We start from the raw sequence: 22,127 nt of genomic DNA, 5'->3' as shown, positions 1-22,127 counted from the left end.
TAAAAGTTAAGATAAGGCCTGCATCTTCCGTATTAAGTTAAATCTCTTACTAAAAAAGATTTAAAAAATACTGCCGACATGCCAGAAAAAATGCAAAGACGTGGAAATTTGTATGCTAAATACAATTAATATTCTATGCAGAAAACAAAACCATGAATTGATGGAATTTTTGTCTCTAGGACATTTTATTAGCTAATTATGTATCACATGGTCTCATTTCGGCTCAACTCTCTTTCTTTACAAGATGTCGATTTCTGCGGAGACGCAGATTTCCAAGAGAAGATTGTTGGTATGGCTTATATATGCGCGGAATTCTACGGTCTGTCCGGAGAGGATATCGTTGGGGACAATGGAGTACTTGGCCGTGTAGATAAATCCTGGCTGGACGGAAGAATTGGGGAGCTCGGTCTCCAAGATGACCATGCAGAATCCGGCAGACATGCAAATCTCAATCTTCAAGGTGAGTGATGGGGCAGCGGAGCCTGTGGGGCAAAATTATTCATTAAGGGGACTGCAACATATAGTGATAGGGAAGGGGAGGAGCTTGATAGCATTGCTGGGATAGGAAAATCAAAAATTTTTCTTACTGGGCATGAAGTCCTTCTCGCAATTGTAGATTTGTCCAGGGACGAGTTGACATCTTCCCTCGCAGTTGGAGATACGGAGCTGAAGGGGAGTTCCGACACCTGGAAATTTAAACAAATTAGGAAATTTAAGATATTTCACTCTGAAAAATTCAGTACTAAAATCATACCAAGCGGTATTGATGCGTCATACCGCGCAGTGATTGCTCGATATTCAAGCTTTACCATTTCGGTAGCAAATTTTTACGGACGGTAATACCAAGCGGTAGCAACTTTAATACCAAAAAAAACAGTCAAATTTCTCACCTCCACATCTGTGTGCTGGATTAACTACGCCCAAAGTGGTGGCATCGAATGGGGCGATTCCCTTCTGGACGAGGGACGCGCCATGGATGGCGGAGGCCGTGGCGGCGGAGACGAGGAGGGCGATGAGAGCGACTGCCTTAAGCATGGTGAAGATTGGAATTTTAAGTTAGGTCAAAATTTGGGCTAGGTCGGAAAGAAGGCTGGATAATGAGACGAAAAGGTCGACTTGAGTGGTATTTATGCCGGTGAGGATTATGCTTGTCAGGGCTTATCGGAAATGGGAACAATACGGTGAGATAATGAAACACATTTACAATTTGACAGATTGATCTCGTTTGAAATATTGTGGTAAGAGCAGGGTTTCGTTTAACCACATTTTTTCCAGGGCTTCAGTTACTTTGCATAATTTTGGAGGGATAAATCTGTATTTTAAAAATGATGCCGAGCGTTTCTTTAGTTCCACAATCGAAAATTTGATGACGTGTGAAAATTATTTGGGAAATATTAAGCCAAATTTCCTAAGTATTCAGGTGCAAACTGGAACAAAACTTTTATTTTTACCATTTTTACCATTTCTCACCAATTTTGGCTGGGTGGGAGAAATGCACGTTATCCAGCTCTCCCGAAAAATGTGGTTTATAATTATCAGTAGACATCGTCATACCTATATTTCACGTCACTACAACGTGAAAAGTATGTAGGTAGCAGTGCCAGCTGCAAAAATCAGATGAAGGAAGACACTCATGCAATTAAGGTAAAACAAACATAACACCACGAACAATTGCATCATTTTTATAAAAAGAGTCCTGGAATTCGAGAGATGCGTCAATTGTAAATCTGTGTAATCAATCAACTATATACACGACGAGACATTGCACAAGGTCCGTACAAGATAAGTCTCGATCATCACCACTACGGGAACCAACTTCATAAGCTATTTACGAGTCAGGAAACGGCCCTACTATTGTCAATATTGATGAAATTTACCCCTTGTAAAAAATTATCTGCAGGAAGAACAATAAATAATAAACACAAATTAGAAGATCCTTGAAATGGGACTGGATTCCAATCAGCATGTTGTGGTTATCTTACATACGTGATGAAATAGCATTTTAAAATACATACGCTTCTGTATATAAACATGGTATTGTTCATATTTATTGGAGCATAATTGTAATTTGTGTCGTGTATTAAAGATTAGTACATACTATTGATTCTTAATTAAGTACGCAGTTCATCAACATTATTCATATATAAATTTACGATAAGTCGCGAGTAAATTTGCATGCGGTCACACGTAGTCAATCACGCCATCAGATTCTTTCCACTTGAGAATACAGATATTTACCACGGGCACATGTTAGAGGTGAAATGGATATCCAGATTATCCAATCCATTTGGGATCCAATCCAATCCATGCATATGGATTGGATGGATTTTCAGTTGTGGAAAAATTATGGATTGTCACTGTGCAGCTGTGTGACTTTCGGTATAGAAATCATATCCAGGACGTTATGTCATTCTTAATATTTTAAAATATATGTACAGTATAGGCAGAAAGTCATTATACCCTAATACTTTTTGTGCATAAAGTATCATATTGTTCGAGCAGCTTGAGAGGATGATCTGTAATTTTGCACAATTACTTACTATGATGTAAGGGTTCCGGAACCATACTTTGGATAACGGCGTGGCACAAGCAACGACACGGTGAAATTATATCCAAAATTCCGACAGGAAAAAAGTCTTTATACCTTTCGACTTTTTGGTACTTTTACTGTAATTTTTGAAAATAAAATCTTAAATCGCCCTTCACGCACCAAATGATTCATTATTAATTGAAAAATAGCATTTGTCTAATGCTGATCTAGTTGTCCGTTACTAAAATTAGCTCATAATCACTCAAAAACACCTTAACCCCGGCCTGAGACAAATTGTCGTAAATTTTGATGATGAAAGGCTTCGACACCAAAGAATTCCCGGCTAACTACCCATTCAGAAAGGTAGAGTTGCCAGAATATTCCAGAACTGCAAAAAGTTTGGGATCGAATGGAATTTAACAGCTTTATCATGTACATGGATCACGCCCCCATGGACGGATCACGGCAAGTTCTCCAAAAGCCAAACATTTGACGGTTATCTTCACCAAAAATCAACTTGAAAACGAGGGAAGAATATAATCTTCGAGTTTCTGTGCGAATTACAAAGGGTAGGATCGCTTAAGATGGATTTGCATATCGAGCAACATGGAAAATTCTATTTCTCCGCGAGGCCTATATTGCAGACAGCTCTAAATGGGCTAAAAATCATGATAATTGGACGGCGAAATTTTAGAAACTCCTGATATTGTTCGCCGACGTCAACATCAACCTGTTTGGTTCAAATTAGGACCAGTGGAATATGGATTCAGAAAAGAGACGCTGACAAAGTCAACTACAGCACGCTAACCATTTAGAATAGGGTGGAAATCGAATTATTTGGGCGTGACGTTGTGGAAGAGCGTCCGAAACTTTAGTACAATCGAAGTAATAATGTACTCCAACTACTACTGCGACGTTCTAGGTTGGAATTTGATGGTAACGTGAGGAAATAACCGTTGGGGAATAATTATATTTTCAAATAGTAAGGCGATCTAAGGCATACATCAAAATTATTGAAGATTTGGTTTTCAACAAAGGAGATTGATTGTTGAATTGCCATCCATAATCGTAGGACAGCATGTTAATGCAAGTTTATGGTCAATGGTGAAGCCCAAAATTTCTCAGCACATGCTATCCAACCTCAAAGGACTGGTCCTCGCCATATAGCTCGAATAGGAGAATTAGGACACTTCTGTCACTAGCTTATTTTTTGGCTCGATGCCAAAATGTGTTTTTGCCTTCCTAAAGGATGTGGGAGGACATCCCAGGTGCTTACTTGACTGTTATTTAACACAAACAAATTATGAACACATTTTTTATTAAACTTTAATTGGGGTATAAAGACTTTTTTCCTGTCGGAATTTTGGATATAATTTCACCGTGTCGTTGCTTGTGCCACGCCGTTATCCAAAGTATGGTTCCGGAACCCTTACATCATAGTAAGTAATTGTGCAAAATTGCAGATCATCCTCTCAAGCTTCTCGAACAATATGAGGCTTTATGTACAAAAAGTATGAGGGTATAATGACTTTCTGCCTATACTGTACTTATCCACTTATACAACTTAAAACAGACGAGTGTATTGATGGTTTAGTCGGTAACATATTGGCATGTGAAAGGAGGCCAAATTCACTAATGTTTGCATTTAGTTTTTGCCTGTTGATTGGCGGTTGTATAAACTAGTTCTGTTATATTAAAAACTAGCGTATAAGCCCGTCTCCCGCCGGGCGAGAGCTTATTTGATTTTCATGAAAATTGAGTGGAATTTTGCAAAACTCTAACCAATTAAATATTTTAATCTATATTATAAGCTGAAATTCTCTGTCGCCGACGTAAGTCAAAGGACTTTGTAATGAACGTGAACGTGATGATATTAGTTGATGGAGATTAATGTTACAGTGCATCGAAGTCAACCGCACAGAGTTTCTACGCGACAAAATCACGGGCCCACTTTATTAACATTGGAGACGGGCTGAAATTGAAATCAAATCCATTCGGTTGACCTCGTTGAACCTCAATAGGAAAACTAAAATATTCAAGAAATCTAAACAATTTTCACGCCATACTATTTGGTCGTGCATATACGGTCACAACGAATGGATCCTATGAATTAAAGCAAAATGAGTATCATATTGTTATACCCGGTTCAAAATCTGACATAGATATGTTTGACGTGTGTTCATATGTGACCTTTGACTTGGTCCACACGGTCACTGGTGTGTGGCATGTGAAAGTGCATATGATGTCATACATGTTCATGCGCAGCGTTCAAAATCTGTAGAAGATTTGATTCATCGGAATCTAATTCATCGGAGGTCTGCATGAAGGGAATCGATTCCATTTCTTTAATCTAACTTATCTGCACACGAAGGGAATGGAATGTGTATAATATGGGAAGCCGATAGGAAAATCGAATAACCATGAGGACATTGCCCCTCTGTCCCCACCCACCCTTCCGCGGCTACTGTATATTTTTTCTGGTGTTGGGAGCGGACATGCTCTTCATGTGAAACTGCAGTGAGACCTGCAAAGGAGTCTTGAAAAAATATTAAATAGCTGAGGTCATTTATTGGTGAGTGACCCACCAACAGATCACGCGGGGTGTAACAACTTTCGATAGACAAACCCCAGCCAATGTCGGGCACCCCTCTATTACTTCCAGCATAGCGATAACTTTATTCCACACATGAAGGGAACAGAATCCATTTCCCTTCCCTTGATGCGAAGATTTCGCACTTCATCTGAAGTATATCCAAAGGGAAGGGAAATCCATTCCCATTCCCTTTCCCTTCCCTTGATGCGAAGATTTCACTACTTCATCTGAAGTATATCCAAAGGGAAGGGAAATCCATTCCCTTTCCCTTCCCTTGACGTGAAGATTCCCTACTTCGCCTGAAGTATATCCAAAGGGAATGGAAGAGGAAGGGAATCCCATTCCCTTATGTGTAAGCTTAGTAAATCTATTTTGTAATTTAGACAATCCAATGTAAATATGGGATACCCATGAAGGGAACGGAATCCGTTCTCCCTCCCATCATTCAGGCATATCACTGGTTTGGAAACGGGCCTGAATGAATGGAACTAAACGGAACATCGGTAACCATATCCCAGGGGGGCACGCCCTCCCCCCATTCCCCCCAGCAGAGCGGTAACCATATCCAAGGGGGGCACGCCATCCTACTCCCCCAGCAGAGCGATAATCATATCCCAGGGGGGCACTTCCCCCCCCACTCCCCCAGCAGAGCGGTGACCATATCCAAGGGGGCCACGCCATCCTACTTCCCCTGCAGAGCGATAATCATATCCCAGGGGGGCACGCCCTCCCACTCCCCCCAGTAGAGCGGTAAGCCTATCCCAGGGGGCACACCCTCCACTTCCCCCCAGCAGAGCGATAACCATATCCCAGGGGGCACGCCCTCCCACTCCCCCCAGCAGAGCGATAACCATATCCCAGGGGGTGCACCCTCTCACTCCCCCCAGCAGAGCGATAACCCAATACCAATGGGACACACCTCGTTCCCACATGCGACCGGATAACCACACTTATCAATTCAGGTTAACTTCCCTTCCTGATAACATAACCAGTAAATCCTGGGCAACAGACTTATCAACTTTCCAACGCAGTTGATATGCAAATCACTTTCTCCACTTTCACTTCCGTCACGGAAAATTACTTTCACTTCCGTTGCCAACAAACATTTCCAGCTTATAAGATAGATATACCGAGATTTAACAATAGGTGTGTATATCATGGTAGTAATTTTTCAAACATAGTTTTACTGATTTTGTAAATATTATGCAAATGTTTTAAGCTGGATTATATTGGTTTAATTTAAAATTAGTGCTGGTTAATACAGATTTTTCGTGTTTGGTTTGAATTGGATTGGATTTCTAATGGTTTAAAAGTTATGGATTGGATTGGATATTTTTTTTACAAAATCTCGAATGGATTGGATGGATTGGATAAATCCAAATGGATTATGGATTGGATGGATTTTTTTTGCGAAGAAATTAAAAATGGATTGGATGGATTGGATAAATCCAAATGGATTTTGGATTGGATGGATTTTTTACGAAGAAATTAAAAATGGATTGGATGGATTGGATAAATCCAAATGGATTTTGGATTGGATGGATTTTTTACGAAGAAATTAAAAATGGATTGGATAAATCCAAATGGATTTTGGATTGGATGGATTTTTCGTTTTGGTAATCCATTTCACCTCTAGCACATGTGCCATGCCACGCACTTATGACAGCTTTTGTATAATGTGTAGTTTTGCTATCAAACATTCCTCGGTAATTCCTTCTTCGTTAACTGAATGGATACAATGATTGATTGGGTGTAAAAGTGGAAGCATAAATATTTATAATTAAGTATTATTAAGAGTTATTTATTATTATGTTAATTTATAACACTTTATACATACATGCATAGCTGTTGTACAAAGTTAGAAACCTACTGACATATGTAATAAATATGTATACAGGTATGCATTTATATACATATTTATATTTAAAGTTATACCGGCATAGTGCCAATAAGAATTTCAGGTTTTTAAAGTAAAATCTTTGTTCCTGACTGTAGTTAAGAAACATTAGAAGAATATGTAGGTTGGATTCAAGATTAGATACGTAATATGGTTGCATCTGGATACGAAAATGTATTGGACATGTTCGTTGTATGACCACAATTTATATGTATTTAGATCGTTAATTCCTTCATAAGTTTTAATGAAATTCATATTCGTATGTACATAAATACATATATACATAGGTATCTACGTAAATATTTACATAACTTGTAATTGGTAATTTAGTATGAATTATTCTATATGATTTACTATAATCCAACATTAATTGCATACTAAAAAAACAGTACAATAAATATGTGGGTAAAATAAACATAATTTTTAGTTTAGACTGAAACAAAAAATAACTAAGATTTACATACATATTTCCATACATTTTATTCGCATATCAGATTAAGAATCAGTCAAATGTATGTAATATAATCAGTAACCTGTAATACATATTTAGACTAGACCGGATCGAAATCTGAAAATGTTGGATTCTGGATAATTAAATATGCATACAGATGACGTAGAAATGTCTTTTACGTTTCCGTCATTATTATGTTAAAAGTGTCAAATTTAATTAACCCTGCTCCGCTTCAGCAGTACTAAAGACATGATTTGATTAATGCAGACGTCTTGCATAACCAGAGGTGTCCCATTATCGATGAAATTTGAGCCAAACTTGATCCTCAGCGTGTTGCAGGCTTGTAGCTCTTTTCTCATCAATTTTGACCTCTTTTCCAGTTTTAATTGTTTCAAAGAGGTCAACAGGTCTCGTGAAGCGCTGTGAACTCGCGAAGCGAGGGTGATGATGACCATGTTATTGGTTAAAGAAGCCGCCGCCATGATAGGAAATATTAGAAACCCCGGCATTGGAATTTCTTTTGACAGGGTGATGCACACAAAAGTGGAGATTATCTCGACGGCCGGATTGCAAAACATGATCGCTGGAAGGATTCGTTCTGAAAGACACGCGTTCCATGATTTCTCCAGAATTTGAATATTCCGGTAGAGTTGGATGGATTCAGAGTATTTTTCAGACGTTGAATGCCTTGTGAGATTGCTACGAAGGAATTTAGAAATTAATCAACTTTGACGATTAAGTATACATAGAGAAATACAAATTTTGCGAGATTACTTCACCAGATTGATTATACATTCAATGTAATTGGAATTAGTAATCCTCATTTTTCAAGGAACAATTACATGTGTAAATGAAAATATATATAAAAAATTGTTTGCCACGTTATCATAAATGTGTAAAATTACGTGTGTATAGAGTCTATGCATGTAAATAAGTAGAAATATGTACTACATATTTAGTCATATTTACATTTATTTACAGCAAAATTAGTTTAGACGAACCTTTCCAATACGCGGAGAAAGTCGAGAATAAAAATTATCCCTGCACAGAAGACATACAAAATCCACGTTGTTGCGGAGTACACAATGTGATCGCACATCCACGCCTCGAATATGTGTACCCCCAAGCGGCCCAGGTGGCCAAAGGTACAGATATCAGACCCATTATGACAACCTGGTAGAAAGGAGAGAAGGAAGGGCGGCGTGCAGGGCATGACCCGAAGCAAGAGAAAGAGCAGCATTGGGAAAGTGACCACACCGACTTCGCACAATTGAATGAACAGCTTGACCACTTGACATGCAAGGGAACATGACATCTGGGGGAAACCTGTATTGATTTCAGGGTGCAGATTAAGCTTAAATATTCAAATCTTTATATTTTAGTAAATTTTTACCTTTAACTGGTAGTGGGTTTTTGCAAAAATTTAGTAAAGGCAAGTATTACATAAGTCTTTCACATACATACCGAGGCGAACATTCATGCAACTATGTACTCACAAAATTTTTAGTTTCTGATATTTGCTATAGATCTTTAGAAGTGAAATTACCAACTTAAAAACTTACAACAATTTTTCCACGCCATAAACAAAAAATAAAGAAATCAGCTGCATTTATACTTCACTCCTTAGTAACTTGCGCCAACATTATAGTTTAACTATGGCGCAAGTTACAAAGGAGTGAAGTACACATATGTAAATGCAGCATTTCATAAGATTAAATTGCAAATTTCAAGTTCAAATTAGAATTAAAGTTTAAACGTGTGTATAGCACTTGTAAAAATAAATTCCCACCTACTTACTTGTCATAATGGTCTCTTCACAGTCCAAAAATGCGTTGATTAGTTGACTCGGTCCGTTGTCTAGTTCATAATTCCACCTTGTTATTGACGCTAAAAGGTAGCACATGAAAAAGCCGAAGCCTTGGAACTTCTCAATCTTGGTTAATGGCCCAAAGCAGAGGTTGAGACCGAATAACGTGCAGTACAGGACGGAAAGTATGCATTGCAGTTTAAACATGCGGATTTTGCTAAGGGATTGACATTTGACTAATCGAGAAGAGTTTTGGGGAAATTCAAATGGAACGCATTGAAGAAATTTGCAACTTTTGAGATGAAGTTTTAGTAAGGGGAGAAATTCTGTTTGATACATTGTTCCACAGGAAGTTGACTATGAATTGCTTAAATCAGTAAATTCTGTGCAATTTTATTTCAGTCGAGCAAATTACTTATTTTCAGTTGAAATGCCTTATCATGCGATTAATTATTAGTGACAGAATTTCTTCCGGTTTGTATGTATATCATTATTAGAGAAGTTAGGATTTGTTTAGAGATTCTGATAACTACTTATCCATAGCTCAGCTGGTGACATGTGGAAATTAAAATTATGCATTAATTGACCAAATGTGTGGTTGGAATATTTATTCAACTGTTTGCATAGAGTCCATGTTCAAATGAGTTTGTCAGTAGATAGCGTTTTTAACTAGTAGAAACGCCCGTCACTCCACAGTACTTGTGGAATTGTCATTCCTACAGTTTATAAATAGAAAATGACTCAGAAATAACGCATTTCAGGTTTTACATAAGCACTAAATAATTCCGCCAAAACGATGAACCCTTAAGGTCAATCTTTCTGGAAGATTCGAGGTCCAAAACCTCCAAATCGGATTTTAACACGCACACACCACTACCCAATTCTTGTTCAGATGTCATGGTCTTATGGAATATTTTGAATGTAAATCCCCACGTGTACTGGATACATATGCATAAATCTAGAACGACCTTTTTGCTGTCTTTACTGAACAAACAATTTGTGAATAGGGATGTTTGTTTAATACGGTGAAGTTCTATTAAATATACATAACTTTGGAAGCTTTCAAATATTCAAATTGATTTACCAAGGTTTTGGCACCGTATTAATTACACTCACAACTTCTGAGTATAGACAATAATTATTTTGATTCTGTCAAAGATATTCATGACACGTTATGTCCGTGCATATTAAATATAAGTATTTATTGAAGCTATAGAAATGTCAAATTTTATGCGAAACATTTGCATATTTACACCCCTTAGATAAAATGAATACATGTTACCTTAAAAATATCTACATATAGGTATACATACATACATATTTACAATATGTATATTTATGCTACTCTTACAACCTTTATCATCTCGTGCAACTTAATCAATTAATTTCAATTCTAAACACAATTTGTAGATATTTAGACAATTTGAAAAAACCTAAGTTTATTTCGCACTTGCATGCATTTCTCTGTAAAATGCTGAAACTAAACTTTAAATAATGTGATAGAAAATTTTTACCGATTTTAGGCACCATGCACCTTTAGTTTTTTTCGAAAATATTTAACAAAATATTATCTAAATTTTCTAAATTCAATTTTACAATCATGTGAATAATTCATTTTGCGAGGCTTTGTTACATATTTTATTATATATTCTCAAAGCTTGAAAACATAGAAATACATATGAAGCAACAATGATAATGAAGCAACAAATCTTTAGAGTTTTTAAGATTAATAAAGACTGAAACTTTTTTAAAAGTTGAACATGTAAATGAAATTTACCTCAACCATCCAAAATTTCTCACGATTACCCGCGACCCCAATTCGTCACCGGATTTTCCGGATACAATGCGTCCCAATGGTTATGTTCTCTCAACAGGAAAGCGCCGGAGCCAGATTGATATTTTGGAGCTTTATAGAACGATGTCCTATTATACCTCAGTGTGACATCCTTGACGTATCGAAAGTAGGCGTTACGACGATTCTTGGATCCTGACTGGATAAAGTTATCGAGACAGGTGTTAAGTCGAAGGTCGATCTTGTACCCGCCCGCGTGGGTGTTTTTTCCCCCACCGCCATGACCAGCCTGCATAAATATATGTGCATATAAATTTCATCTGTTGGCATTATACTTCATTTGTACTTTTGGAAAACTAGGCACGTGCTAAAATAAACCGCAGTATATAAAAGCGCATACAAAATTTTAAGAATTTTGTCATTGTCTATGTTCCATCAGTTTTGATACAGGTAGAGTTGAATAATCAGTAAAAATCTGAATTTCAAATTCTCTTAAATACAAGAGACTTATGGACTTTTCCCTTTGCAAAATTTTCCATTGGAGCGAAACAAACCTCCCTGTATTTTAAACCACCCTGTATTTATGTACCTCAGTGCCACCAGTAACAATGAACGTGCATTGTCTTCCGTCGTAAATTGCGACCCGTTTGAAGTTTATCAACCAGCCAATTGTTTCAGATCGGACGTTATCGAGCGATGTACAGTCTTTATTCGTCCTGTCGGTGCAGCTCGGTCGGTGCTCCTTAATGGATATGCCTACAGAGAAAATATTTTTTAGTGGCCTTATCAATTCGAAAATTATACGAACTGTATTTAAATAAATTTCTAATTTATACCTGCGTTTCCCAGTCGGCGTTTAGCCTCAGAATGAGTCAAGTACTCACTTCAGAAATAACAATTGTACTTAATTACATAATATTTAATTTCTATAAAAACCATGCCCTTACATAAGTATGCACTTACCAATGGACCAGACCACATATAGTCAGCACTAAACAAAATAAAATTTTTGTTTGGTGCATGATGAAATTTATTCAAAAAATTTTACAAGATGGGCTGTGAAACTTTAAACTACACGATTTGCAACTGATGAAGCGAGGGATGTTTTTCTTTTCGTTTTATGCAGAAAAACCTCATGGGTTTTCATTGCGTAAGAAAATCACAGTGTTTACATATTGTATCTGTATGTGTATACATATATGTACTTACATACATATATACATACATATGTACATGTGCTTTTATACCCATAAATTGAACAACATTAGCTTTTAATCTCTATTGACTGGTAAGAATTTATTTTGTCCATATGTCAGTCTGTCACTCAAGGCAATGTTCAAGTTGGAATTCCAGGAAATCATGCAAAGATGATTACTTTGTAGAGGCTGATGTAGAAATACATACGTAGCAAATTCGTGAATTATTGTGTCCATGAAGTCTTAAGTGACTCTCATTTACATATGTATGTATGTAGGTAGTTTTTATACGGGTCATGAGTCTCTAAATTGTAAATATGTACATAATAAATATGTATGCAGTAGTAGTAGTAGTCTTATTTGTTACAACATAATTCATTTGCATACAAACGTTTAAGGGAAGAATCGAACCTCGTTCAACTTATATCAGCAAATCGATGAATATTCCGAGAGATTTTATAATACAAGCTTTACATAGTTTGCCAGTTTAGTATTATTGAACAATTTACCAATAACTTTCAATCACGCAAAACCCATTTACCATAGTCTGGTATTTTCACCAAGCTTCGAATCCGCGACATAATTACCACCGATTTTTGATCCGAATGTCATCGTCAAATACATATTTAACTTCATTGCGTCTGGTTCAGTAATTGTGACCGGCGTCTCGTTCTTAGGTCATGTTTCTTTCAACTTTGTAACACTCAAAATTTATCTATTTTTATCACATTTTCTTTCTTTTTTATCATCACTAATTACCAAATCAACTTTGTTATTTCTCTTGAGCGTTGTGTACTGCTCTTCGTTTGATTTTATCCAGAGTCCGATGAGTAGGTCAGAAAATTGCTGCATTTGAGGATACACAAAAATCCTCAAGTCGTTACAACCTATCAAACTATATTTTTGCGTATGTCAAGTAAATGTCACCAGGTTAACAATTCAGCACATGTAAAATGACTACTCTTTTTAAACGTGCATGATACAATGTTAGCTTTCACTTTTTTTGCCGTTTATTCTGCATTGGTATATTTATATAGATATTTATATCGCACAAGGCCAACGGGTCATGAAACGTTTATCAGAATTTACTACTATTTAAAAGCTGACCATGTTTGACCGGCATGACCGAGGAACAAATTGGCTGGACGATTAGATAATTGCAGGTGAATTAATATGTACAGCTTCGTCTATTTACTAATAACTTTAAACTTGAATTTATGACCATTGCCGAGTTCCAGAGGTCTGATTGCGATACAGTCCACTCCAAATTATGTTGTCTTATGCAGTGATGCGTCTGGTGGGTGTTCAATTTGTGGACAAGCTTCTAATATGTATATGTATGTAAGTGCAATTTCATGTGTCTATCAACGCTAATCGCAGGTGTCAAAATTGATCGTATTGCAGCATATGCAAATGTTTACAGAAGACGACGAAATTCGCGTTGTTAATGCCAAGGTCAGTTTCAAATTTAAGTTTATGCTATTTGTAAACTATGAATAGCTTAGGTAATTACTTCGGATATAACTGGATTGCATTTGTAAATATTTCTTGCGACAGAAGCACATAGAATATTGGGCGCGGAAGCGTGGGGACAGAGGAACAATGTCGCCATCATCTGTCCATGTTATATATAAACCCCTGCCTTCCCTATCCTCCAATGTTAATGTTCCCAAATGTCCCCACGGCTTTTGCGGCCACTGATTGAGCAAGTAAGTAAACAAAGAAATATACGGTATATGTGCGATCAGAACTAACACCAGAACCACAGTCAACTTTTGCAATTCGCCGATCAAACTTACATTTTAGGGAATTCCAATTAGAGTTTTAAAATTAAAATTTTTTAATTCACCAATTTTTTTTTTTACAAATTCTTGTTTGGAAATGTTATCCAAAGGCCAGTCATACTTTTGGCATTTCGTTTACGCCATAAAAGTGAACAATTTAAGCTTCTCAATTCCCTACGAGTACGATCACGCGTCTGAATCAGTGCAAATTATCGGTCCCAAATCCAGACGAATATATCGAGCTACTTTATTATCTCATGTTTTTTATTTCATTGGAATTTGCATCTATTTATTCCTCGAGTATGATAAGATGCCCCTCGTGAAAGCACTGCAAGCCTCCGTTATCCTAATTGCGTACATTACGTCAGGGATTTGTCGGGTAACATTGTTCATCTGGGAAAAAGATGGGTTGCTTCTGTTGAACGGATTTCTTATGTTCGAGAGAAACTTGGTTAAAAGTGAGTATTTGTAATGTCACCTTAACGTAGGATTCGGTGAGTCATTACCAAAATCGTTAAAATCGACACATCCTTAGTCATTTCTTGACTCTGGGAATTTATTGGACGATAAATTTGTAGCCCTTAAGTTGACTAATTGAATGACGGGGAGTTTTTTAAGCCAGCTTCGATAAATCTCAATTTTTCTAAATGTTTACATATTAAATTTGGGATTTCCTTCCTCACAAACTTTCAAAATCTGGAGTGTATTTATATTTTTGAAATTGGCAAAGACATACATCCAGAGGTGAGAAGTGATTAAAAAGGTGCTGATTTTCACAATTTTGGGGATGCTTCATCGAGTTAGTTCATTATGCATATTAAATACAGAAGGTGAGGCATGTAGATTTGTACTTTCCACTATTTCACATAAAATCATTTTTTACCACAGAATTTCGTAATTTGAGTCCGGAAATAAGAAAAGGGTCCACACTCCGAAAAATGGTTTTCGTCGTGGCTACTATTTCTTGCTCGTCGTTCGGAATAATTGCAGCTTTTCAGCTATTCCTTAGTCCTTGCACACCTCCGTATGTGGTATCAATGAGGACAAAGTGCTTAAATCCTGGATCATCTCAAACCGAAGAGATCGATTTCTTCGTGGTGATGGCCATCTTGCTGGACGCCTCGATGTATTTCCACGTCGGACCGGTAGCTGCACTGATGATTGCAAGTTTTCTAATGGGGTTCGGAGCTTGTCTTCAGGAATATCTTACCGTCATTTCGGAGTACGTTATTACTTTTTCTAATATATTGGGAGTATTCATTACAAGTATCGCTATCGAAACATAATTTTGAAAAAACATACGAACTAAATACGAAAGTTCGCAAGTTAATTTTCATACAAAATCCAATAAAAACTCGTACTGAATACCCCCAGAATAACCCGTCTTGACCCATTCCACCACATGGGGAGTGGTCGAGCCTTTGTCATGCATCGGCAAATACTAACTTCCGAAATTTATCGGCGGAATCGGAAACTAACTTCCGGACGCCAGAATTTTTGTCAAAATTGTAGTCGGAATTTTTGGTGGGCCGTGAAGTTCGAAAGTTTCCGCTTCTGTCTGATTTCTGTCCTAATTTTAATTACCGTGTAGCGCTAATTATCTAAATTTATGGACTCAGATCACTAACCGGTAAATCAAACGTATGGGCTACACGGCGTCAAAGGGAATTCCAAGCCCTGAAATCATTCCGTATTTACCCCCAAATTCAAATCCTGGTCGCCATGATGAACACCATGTTCCGGAATTTCTTTATTCCAGCCGTCTTCGTGATAGCGTCGAATGGGATCGTTTTCTGTCTTTTCGTCATCATTCGAATGCATGGGACAATCTCGATCGCCGGCCTCTCCTACTTTGTCATGCTCTTGGGCGACTTTCTCCTCACCGTGGGCGTGGACCTCGCCTCGGTGGGCGACGTGTATAAAAAGTCGGTCAAAGTAACGGAAAAGTGGAGGAAGATGGAACATCATAAAGGAAGACGAGACGGAACAACGGGTCGGATTGCGATATCACTGCCACCATTGAAGATACGATTCGGAAATAATTTTGTGGATCACTTAACCTCACTGACCGTGTTGGATCATTGCCTTAATTTGACGGTTTCACTCTTACTGATGACTTAGATGTTGATGAGGCTGCATGTAAATTTACATGTAAGAAGTTTAAATTTACATATTTACTGATAAAATTAGATATACATATGTAATTTAGATTCGATAATTCAAATATGTGAGTATGAATTTATACAAAAATATGTACATATGTAAATATTACATAATTGTACATATGTGTATATCAGTTAATTTTCGAACCAAATTTATGTATTATGGTAATATTGAATATAGTATTACTCCTCTAATTCTGTGGTATTATGATTTCATGGAAAGAACAATAATAAACGCATAAATACTTAATTTCCTGCAATGGGTATAAATGCATTCAACATGTGAATAAATAAATGTACATATGTATATATGTATGTACACATATGCAATTATATTCAACAAAGCATGGTAGAACAATCAAAATTACATTTTTGTACGTACGTAATTTTTTACATCCTGCATCGGTAAGTGACTTTACCCTTTAGTTACTTTTGTATATTGCAGAAACATTCCAAAGAAGTGAAGTAGCCTTGTCGATAAGCGGTATTAAAATTTATGTATGTATGTAAATATACGCGTTCTTGTGAAAAATTAAAGTTGGTCATCGTTAAAATGTATTTCGAAAAATAATCAAGTGCAGTGGCTTCCGACATGATAAATTGCGCAATTATTTAATATTTGCACAGATTTTTAAACATTTTTCTTATTAGTTGAAAAGTTTACCACTGTATTTACAAATGTCAAATAAATCTGGGAATACATGCATATTTGGAATTATTTAGAATACACATGCTGACATCCGTAATAAACATAAAATGTTGTGTCAAAATTGTTAGCAATTTTATGTAAATATGGGTAATTTAGTTTACAGATTTATCACTCTTAGTATTTACATAAATAATTATAAATACATTGTTCAATCCTCAAATATTTTACTTAAAAAACATATCGATTATACAAAGATATAACATAGTTCTTCGCCCGATTCCTCCTTTCTTGGGCACCTGAAGGTTCCAAGTGTTTGCCATACTTCTGGCAAAACTCGTAGGCAATAATTAGCCAAAATAAGGGCATGAACAGTGCGAAGTGATTATAACGCTTAATTACGTTGTCCACACTAAGAACAGCATTGCAGCAGATGCAAATGTAGAGCATGAAATAATAAATTAAACGCGGTCGTGAAATAGTGTTAATTTGTTCTTGAGGTCTTGGCTCAATCTCAATATTATGGGGAGTTTTTGCCCCGGATATTTCCGGCTGCACGACCAAATTCCTACAAATTCATGAAAACCATTTAGAAAATGGAACAAGTGAATTAAAAAAAAAATTTTTTCTTACACAGTAGAATCTTGCTCCATGCTTTCTGAATTGGAACGTTTTTTAGCGGATTTTCGTGGTCCTCTCAATCTTCTTTTGTGTCTTATTTTTTGAGTAGCAGCCACTTCGGTGGGAGGAGTGACTGGGGAGAGCAGTGCTTCTGAGGGGATGTGTTCCTTATCCAATTTTTGCAGGCTTTCGATTAACTCCTCGTTTTCAATTAATTGCTGAATTTCCATGAATTGCTGCTTTTCCGTTAATTGCTCTTTTGGAACTAATTGTTCATCCCCCGCATCAGGTAGATATCCTAGTGGGGGCGCACTTTCAAGTAAAGTTGGCCAAGATAAATCGTCCAGGACTCGTCGTTTGTTTTTCTTGGGTCCGCCTCTGTATAAAAATCGAATAATTTGTATGTACCTACATATGTAAAAATGTATGTATCACAGAAAAGATATTTGTCGCAAAGACATATACCTAACATATTTTGACCATTGATTTTCTTCCGGAACTGGACACAATTCCCGAGTCGATGTCGATGTACTTGGTCTAAAATGTGACTCACCGAGTAATGTGGATGGAGTCCTTTTATTTTCAGTAAATTTTCTACTGTTTCCACGATCTTGGTATTCATCGATTGAGCTGAAATTGAATTATCTAATAAAATTGTGGACATTGACCACAGCCTAAAATATGTAAATGAGGTATGCACAATTAACTCACGACATATTCCAAGATGAGCAATCTTTTCCCAAATACTTGCAAATTTCGCAAAGATCTCTGCGATGTGGGCGATACTCGTTATCATCATTATCTTCGGCCATATCTGCGAATATGGGGAAGTCTGGGAGTCGTGGCAGTATGTATTTTCTATAATCAGCGTAAGTGTTAGCCTTGACCTTAATTTTGCACTTGGGACAAGGTTGACCATCCTGGTCAAAGCGATGCTTCCAAATCCGATTACAGTCCCGACATTCGTAATAATACAGAGTCTCAATACGACTCGGTGCAGGGACGTTATTTGCACATTTTGCACACTTTTGGCCAAATAAGGCCCATGCTTTGTTGCTGGCCCAGAAACGGTGACACCGAGGACATTTAAATTCCCCGTAGCCGGCGTAATCCCATCCACTCCCACTTTCTAAGGTGGACATTTTTTAATTGGAATGAATTTTAGATCTAGTTAAATAATAATAAATGTGTATGTATTCTCGCAAGAGAATTTGGATATGATGGATCAGTTTAGCACGGAAATTACAAATACGTACAGTTCACAGTTCAAACTGCACTGTGCATAAATATTTTATGTAACACGTAGAAAAACCAAACGCTATGAATGGTTACGCACTGTTTTGTTTATTACGTGAGCAGTTGTTGCATAGTTACTGTATCTATGTACATATATACCTGGATAAATATGTGTGTTGCAATACATACATACATATTTACATGTTACGCCATTAATCAACGTGGTTTTTTTTGTTGCTTCTTGTCCCGATGAAAGTAAAGAAGGGATACGGTACGCATCTCGTTGTAAGTACGAAGGAAAGATAGGTATCTTATTCAATGGGATAGATAGTCTTTGTTCTTTGAGAAAACTTTTCATGGAAAAATGCAATCCCATCTGTATTGATGATTGTATGTATGTACATAAATATGTGTAGAATGAGATGGTATGAATTACGCAAATCACTCGCATGGACTCTGACCACACTTTTTGAACACATACAAATATTTGAGTAAAATGCTACAAACAATTGAGTCGACTCTTGCAGATCTTTATGTATGAAAGGTACAAGTGAGATGGAAAACTTGGATTAACATACCTGCAAATTGTAAAGTTGTACTTAATGCCTGCAACGTTAATTGTTTTGCAAATATTCCCAACAATTATAACACATTTGTAGAATAATTCACTTGTACATAAATATACACATGTAAAAGGATTTATAACTTCGCTTGTTGCTCTATTAGATCGATTAAGCAGTCGGTGTACATTGACACGACCATGAAGAAGACGAAGTTATGCAAAATCCTGAAATGATGAAAATCCAACAAGTCGGATTTTTAGCGATGCCTTGAACAACTTCATGATATACAGAATTATCGATAAATCCTTGATATACCCAAATTTATTAATCTTATTACATTTTAGACAATCTCGGACCTGATGATATCAGAGTTTCAAATGGAATAAAGTAAATATATAGACAACAATAAATGTATCCATTCCCCACTGTCTGGAAAATCAAAATATTCATAAATTATTCGCCTCAATGCGCATTATTTATCCAGTTCAGTTCAAAACATGGTAAATAAGAGAGCTGAATTTCTATTCAATTTCATTCTATTTGAACTATAGCTCAGAATGGAGGGGGCTTTTGTCACGGTGGAAACATTTATCGAGAAATACACATTTCTTTACAAATTTCCCCCTGTTTTTGGCAAACCGTTAGGAAAAAATGCAAAAAGAAAATTTACGCAATTCGGTGTAGCATCCGTGCTCAATATTGGTTACGTGGTTGCCATCGTGTTGGTCCTTCATGTAGGCTACACTGACAAACTTGAAGTCGGTCTGGTCGTGATGTTCGCCCAGATCATGTTCCTGATGGAAGCCGTGACCAGTTTGTGGTGCGATTACGCCCTCTTTTTCTCGTGGGAGGAGATGAATTGGATATCCAGGGAGCTTAGACGACTAGGTTAGCGATATATATTTAAATTAGCCTCATTTTGACCATAATTCAAAGAAAATCTACGATAAAACGATATTAATTTCATACATCTGGTACATAAATTTTCATGATTTCTTATAAAAGACGAAATGTTATTCAACCGGTTTCCCATTTCTGAGTTTTATTGACGAAAAACTTAAAAAAATGCACTTTGTTACATTCATTGATTTGGTGAAAGTTACAAATTTTGAGAAGAGAAATATTCTCTAAAAATCAACTTTTTACCTTAGAGTATTCCAGAAAATATCAAAGAAATACTCATAGCTTTGAGAAATTTTTAGAAATCTTGATTTTGTTGATACATGATATGACTTATTTAGTCTCTTATGATTTTTGAAATACGTCATATGACGAATTTGATTAAAATGCGGTTAAGATAATTAAAAGTTATTTGGAGAATTGTTAAAAAAATTAAATTTTATTTTCTAAGATATCTTCCGAATAATATTTATGCTATCGAAAGAATGCATTTTAAATTTATAGCAGCAATTTGATATCAATATCTATTAAACATTCTGTCCAGTTACATCCACAAGGGGGCCGCCAACAAAGAAATCAAAAACAAATACCTGGCTCGTCTCCCTGGCAACGCACCAATTCGTATCAACCTACCAAAATGTCGCCTTAGTCTGGCTAGGTGTTGTCCTGACAACGTTTATTGGTCTGAAGTACGACACGGCATTCTATCTCATTCAGATGTTGGCGCCTCGTCAAAGCGGATGGGAGTGGAGTCTCTCTGGAAAATTGGTGCGTTCCAGCTTCTCCGCGTACTTTGGATACCTCCAAGTTATTGGGACATCGACGATGTCCCTTCTTGGGCTAGAATTTGTCTATTACGCGTCCAAAATCCTGGAACAAATGAATCGTCAACCGGTAACTGGTGGCAAAATTGCGTACAATTCCATCGCCCTGCTGATCCAACGGATTAACCAAATTATCGCGTGGCCTATGACGGTCGCGATTGCGGGAGCGTCTGTAATCTTCATCTGCGCATTCAACGCCTCCGTCAAGCGGTATGAAGGGTTACCGCAAATATTAACGCCAGCCTTTGTAGCGCTCGCGTTGGGCATGGCTATTTTGGCGGGACAAGCGCTAAATTCGGGAGCGGGAGTGTTGGTCAATTCGAGCGATTGGTTGGACACTTACAAGGTGGACGAAGAAGGGAACAAAAATCGCAAGTATTTTGAGAGGGAATGTCGATCATTGCAACCGGTTAGTCTGATTTGCGGTGGGTTTGGAGAAATCAGCAAGGTTACGATGCTCAACTTGTATGCTGTTTGGTTGGATCAGAGCGTTTCTGTTCTTTTAGCTTTTGCCTAGTTTTTAGGTGGGAATATATAACCACTTGCAAGAAAGTACATAGTTTCCCGCAGCTACCTGGACCTGAAAGAAATGTTAGGTGCAATAAACTACTTCCCGCCGCTATATTTCACAGGTCACGTATCTTGCATTTTTTTGCATTTCTTACTTTGCAGTACAAGAAACGAATTAAACTCGCAAAGATATGGAACATGTGCCGTGCTAACTATTTATTTATTAGTTTAGCACAACACAGCTACTTTATGCGATGCTTGTTTGTGTGCTATAAACCATACAATGCAATATTGAATTTTCCACATATGTATTTATGTATTCTATTTATCGTAAGTATTTGACAAAACGTACTTATTGTTAGTTACATATACTTATTTCGATATTTCGATCAATAAAAACCAGAATTTATTCGCTATATTTAATTACAACATTTATTTTGATATCTATGTATATGTATATTCTTCAGACCTGGCGATGGAAGCTACATATCCTAATTTTCTTTTTCCTGGTTCTAATTTTCCGTGAGAATTTTCCTTAATGCAAATTCATCACTTTACAATCCACCTGTTAAATGTTTACACTCTAAATAAAGTCGTGGAAGTCACCATTTTAAT

The 22,127-nt window shown here is 36.9% G+C and overlaps 4 protein-coding genes across 4 annotated transcripts; 1 reads left to right on the top strand and 3 right to left on the bottom strand.

The window, feature by feature from the left end:
• Window positions 1–157: 157 nt before the first annotated feature.
• On the bottom strand, window positions 158–1,110 carry LOC110857710. Its single transcript, XM_022106322.2, has 3 exons — window positions 891–1,110; window positions 588–686; window positions 158–482 (listed from the first exon to the last, which is right to left on the bottom strand). The coding sequence occupies exons 1-3, from the start codon at window positions 1,033–1,035 to the stop codon at window positions 238–240; spliced, it is 489 nt and encodes a 162-aa protein (XP_021962014.1). The 5' UTR covers window positions 1,036–1,110; the 3' UTR covers window positions 158–237.
• Window positions 1,111–10,439: 9,329 nt separating this feature from the next.
• On the bottom strand, window positions 10,440–12,274 carry LOC110857672. The gene is made up of 4 exons (XM_022106274.2): window positions 12,034–12,274; window positions 11,907–11,953; window positions 11,660–11,826; window positions 10,440–11,359 (listed from the first exon to the last, which is right to left on the bottom strand). Exons 1-4 carry the CDS (start codon window positions 12,090–12,092, stop codon window positions 11,081–11,083), a joined length of 552 nt encoding a protein of 183 aa, XP_021961966.1. The 5' UTR covers window positions 12,093–12,274; the 3' UTR covers window positions 10,440–11,080.
• Window positions 12,275–15,012: 2,738 nt separating this feature from the next.
• LOC118438320 lies at window positions 15,013–16,351 on the top strand. The gene is made up of 2 exons (XM_035858284.1): window positions 15,013–15,272; window positions 15,670–16,351. Exons 1-2 carry the CDS (start codon window positions 15,088–15,090, stop codon window positions 16,169–16,171), a joined length of 687 nt encoding a protein of 228 aa, XP_035714177.1. The 5' UTR covers window positions 15,013–15,087; the 3' UTR covers window positions 16,172–16,351.
• A 457-nt stretch (window positions 16,352–16,808) lies between these two features.
• LOC110857904 lies at window positions 16,809–18,844 on the bottom strand. Its single transcript, XM_022106517.2, has 4 exons — window positions 18,191–18,844; window positions 17,945–18,109; window positions 17,492–17,857; window positions 16,809–17,426 (listed from the first exon to the last, which is right to left on the bottom strand). The coding sequence occupies exons 1-4, from the start codon at window positions 18,619–18,621 to the stop codon at window positions 17,090–17,092; spliced, it is 1,299 nt and encodes a 432-aa protein (XP_021962209.1). The 5' UTR covers window positions 18,622–18,844; the 3' UTR covers window positions 16,809–17,089.
• Between the last annotated feature and the right edge of the window lie 3,283 nt (window positions 18,845–22,127).

The sequence above is a fragment of the Folsomia candida genome, unplaced genomic scaffold (genome assembly GCF_002217175.1).
Source record: "Folsomia candida strain VU population unplaced genomic scaffold, ASM221717v1 Fcan01_Sc019, whole genome shotgun sequence".
Taxonomy (NCBI): Eukaryota; Metazoa; Arthropoda; class Collembola; order Entomobryomorpha; family Isotomidae; genus Folsomia; species Folsomia candida.
Note: the sequence above shows the minus strand (reverse complement) of the source record. Positions and strands in the feature narration are given on the sequence as shown.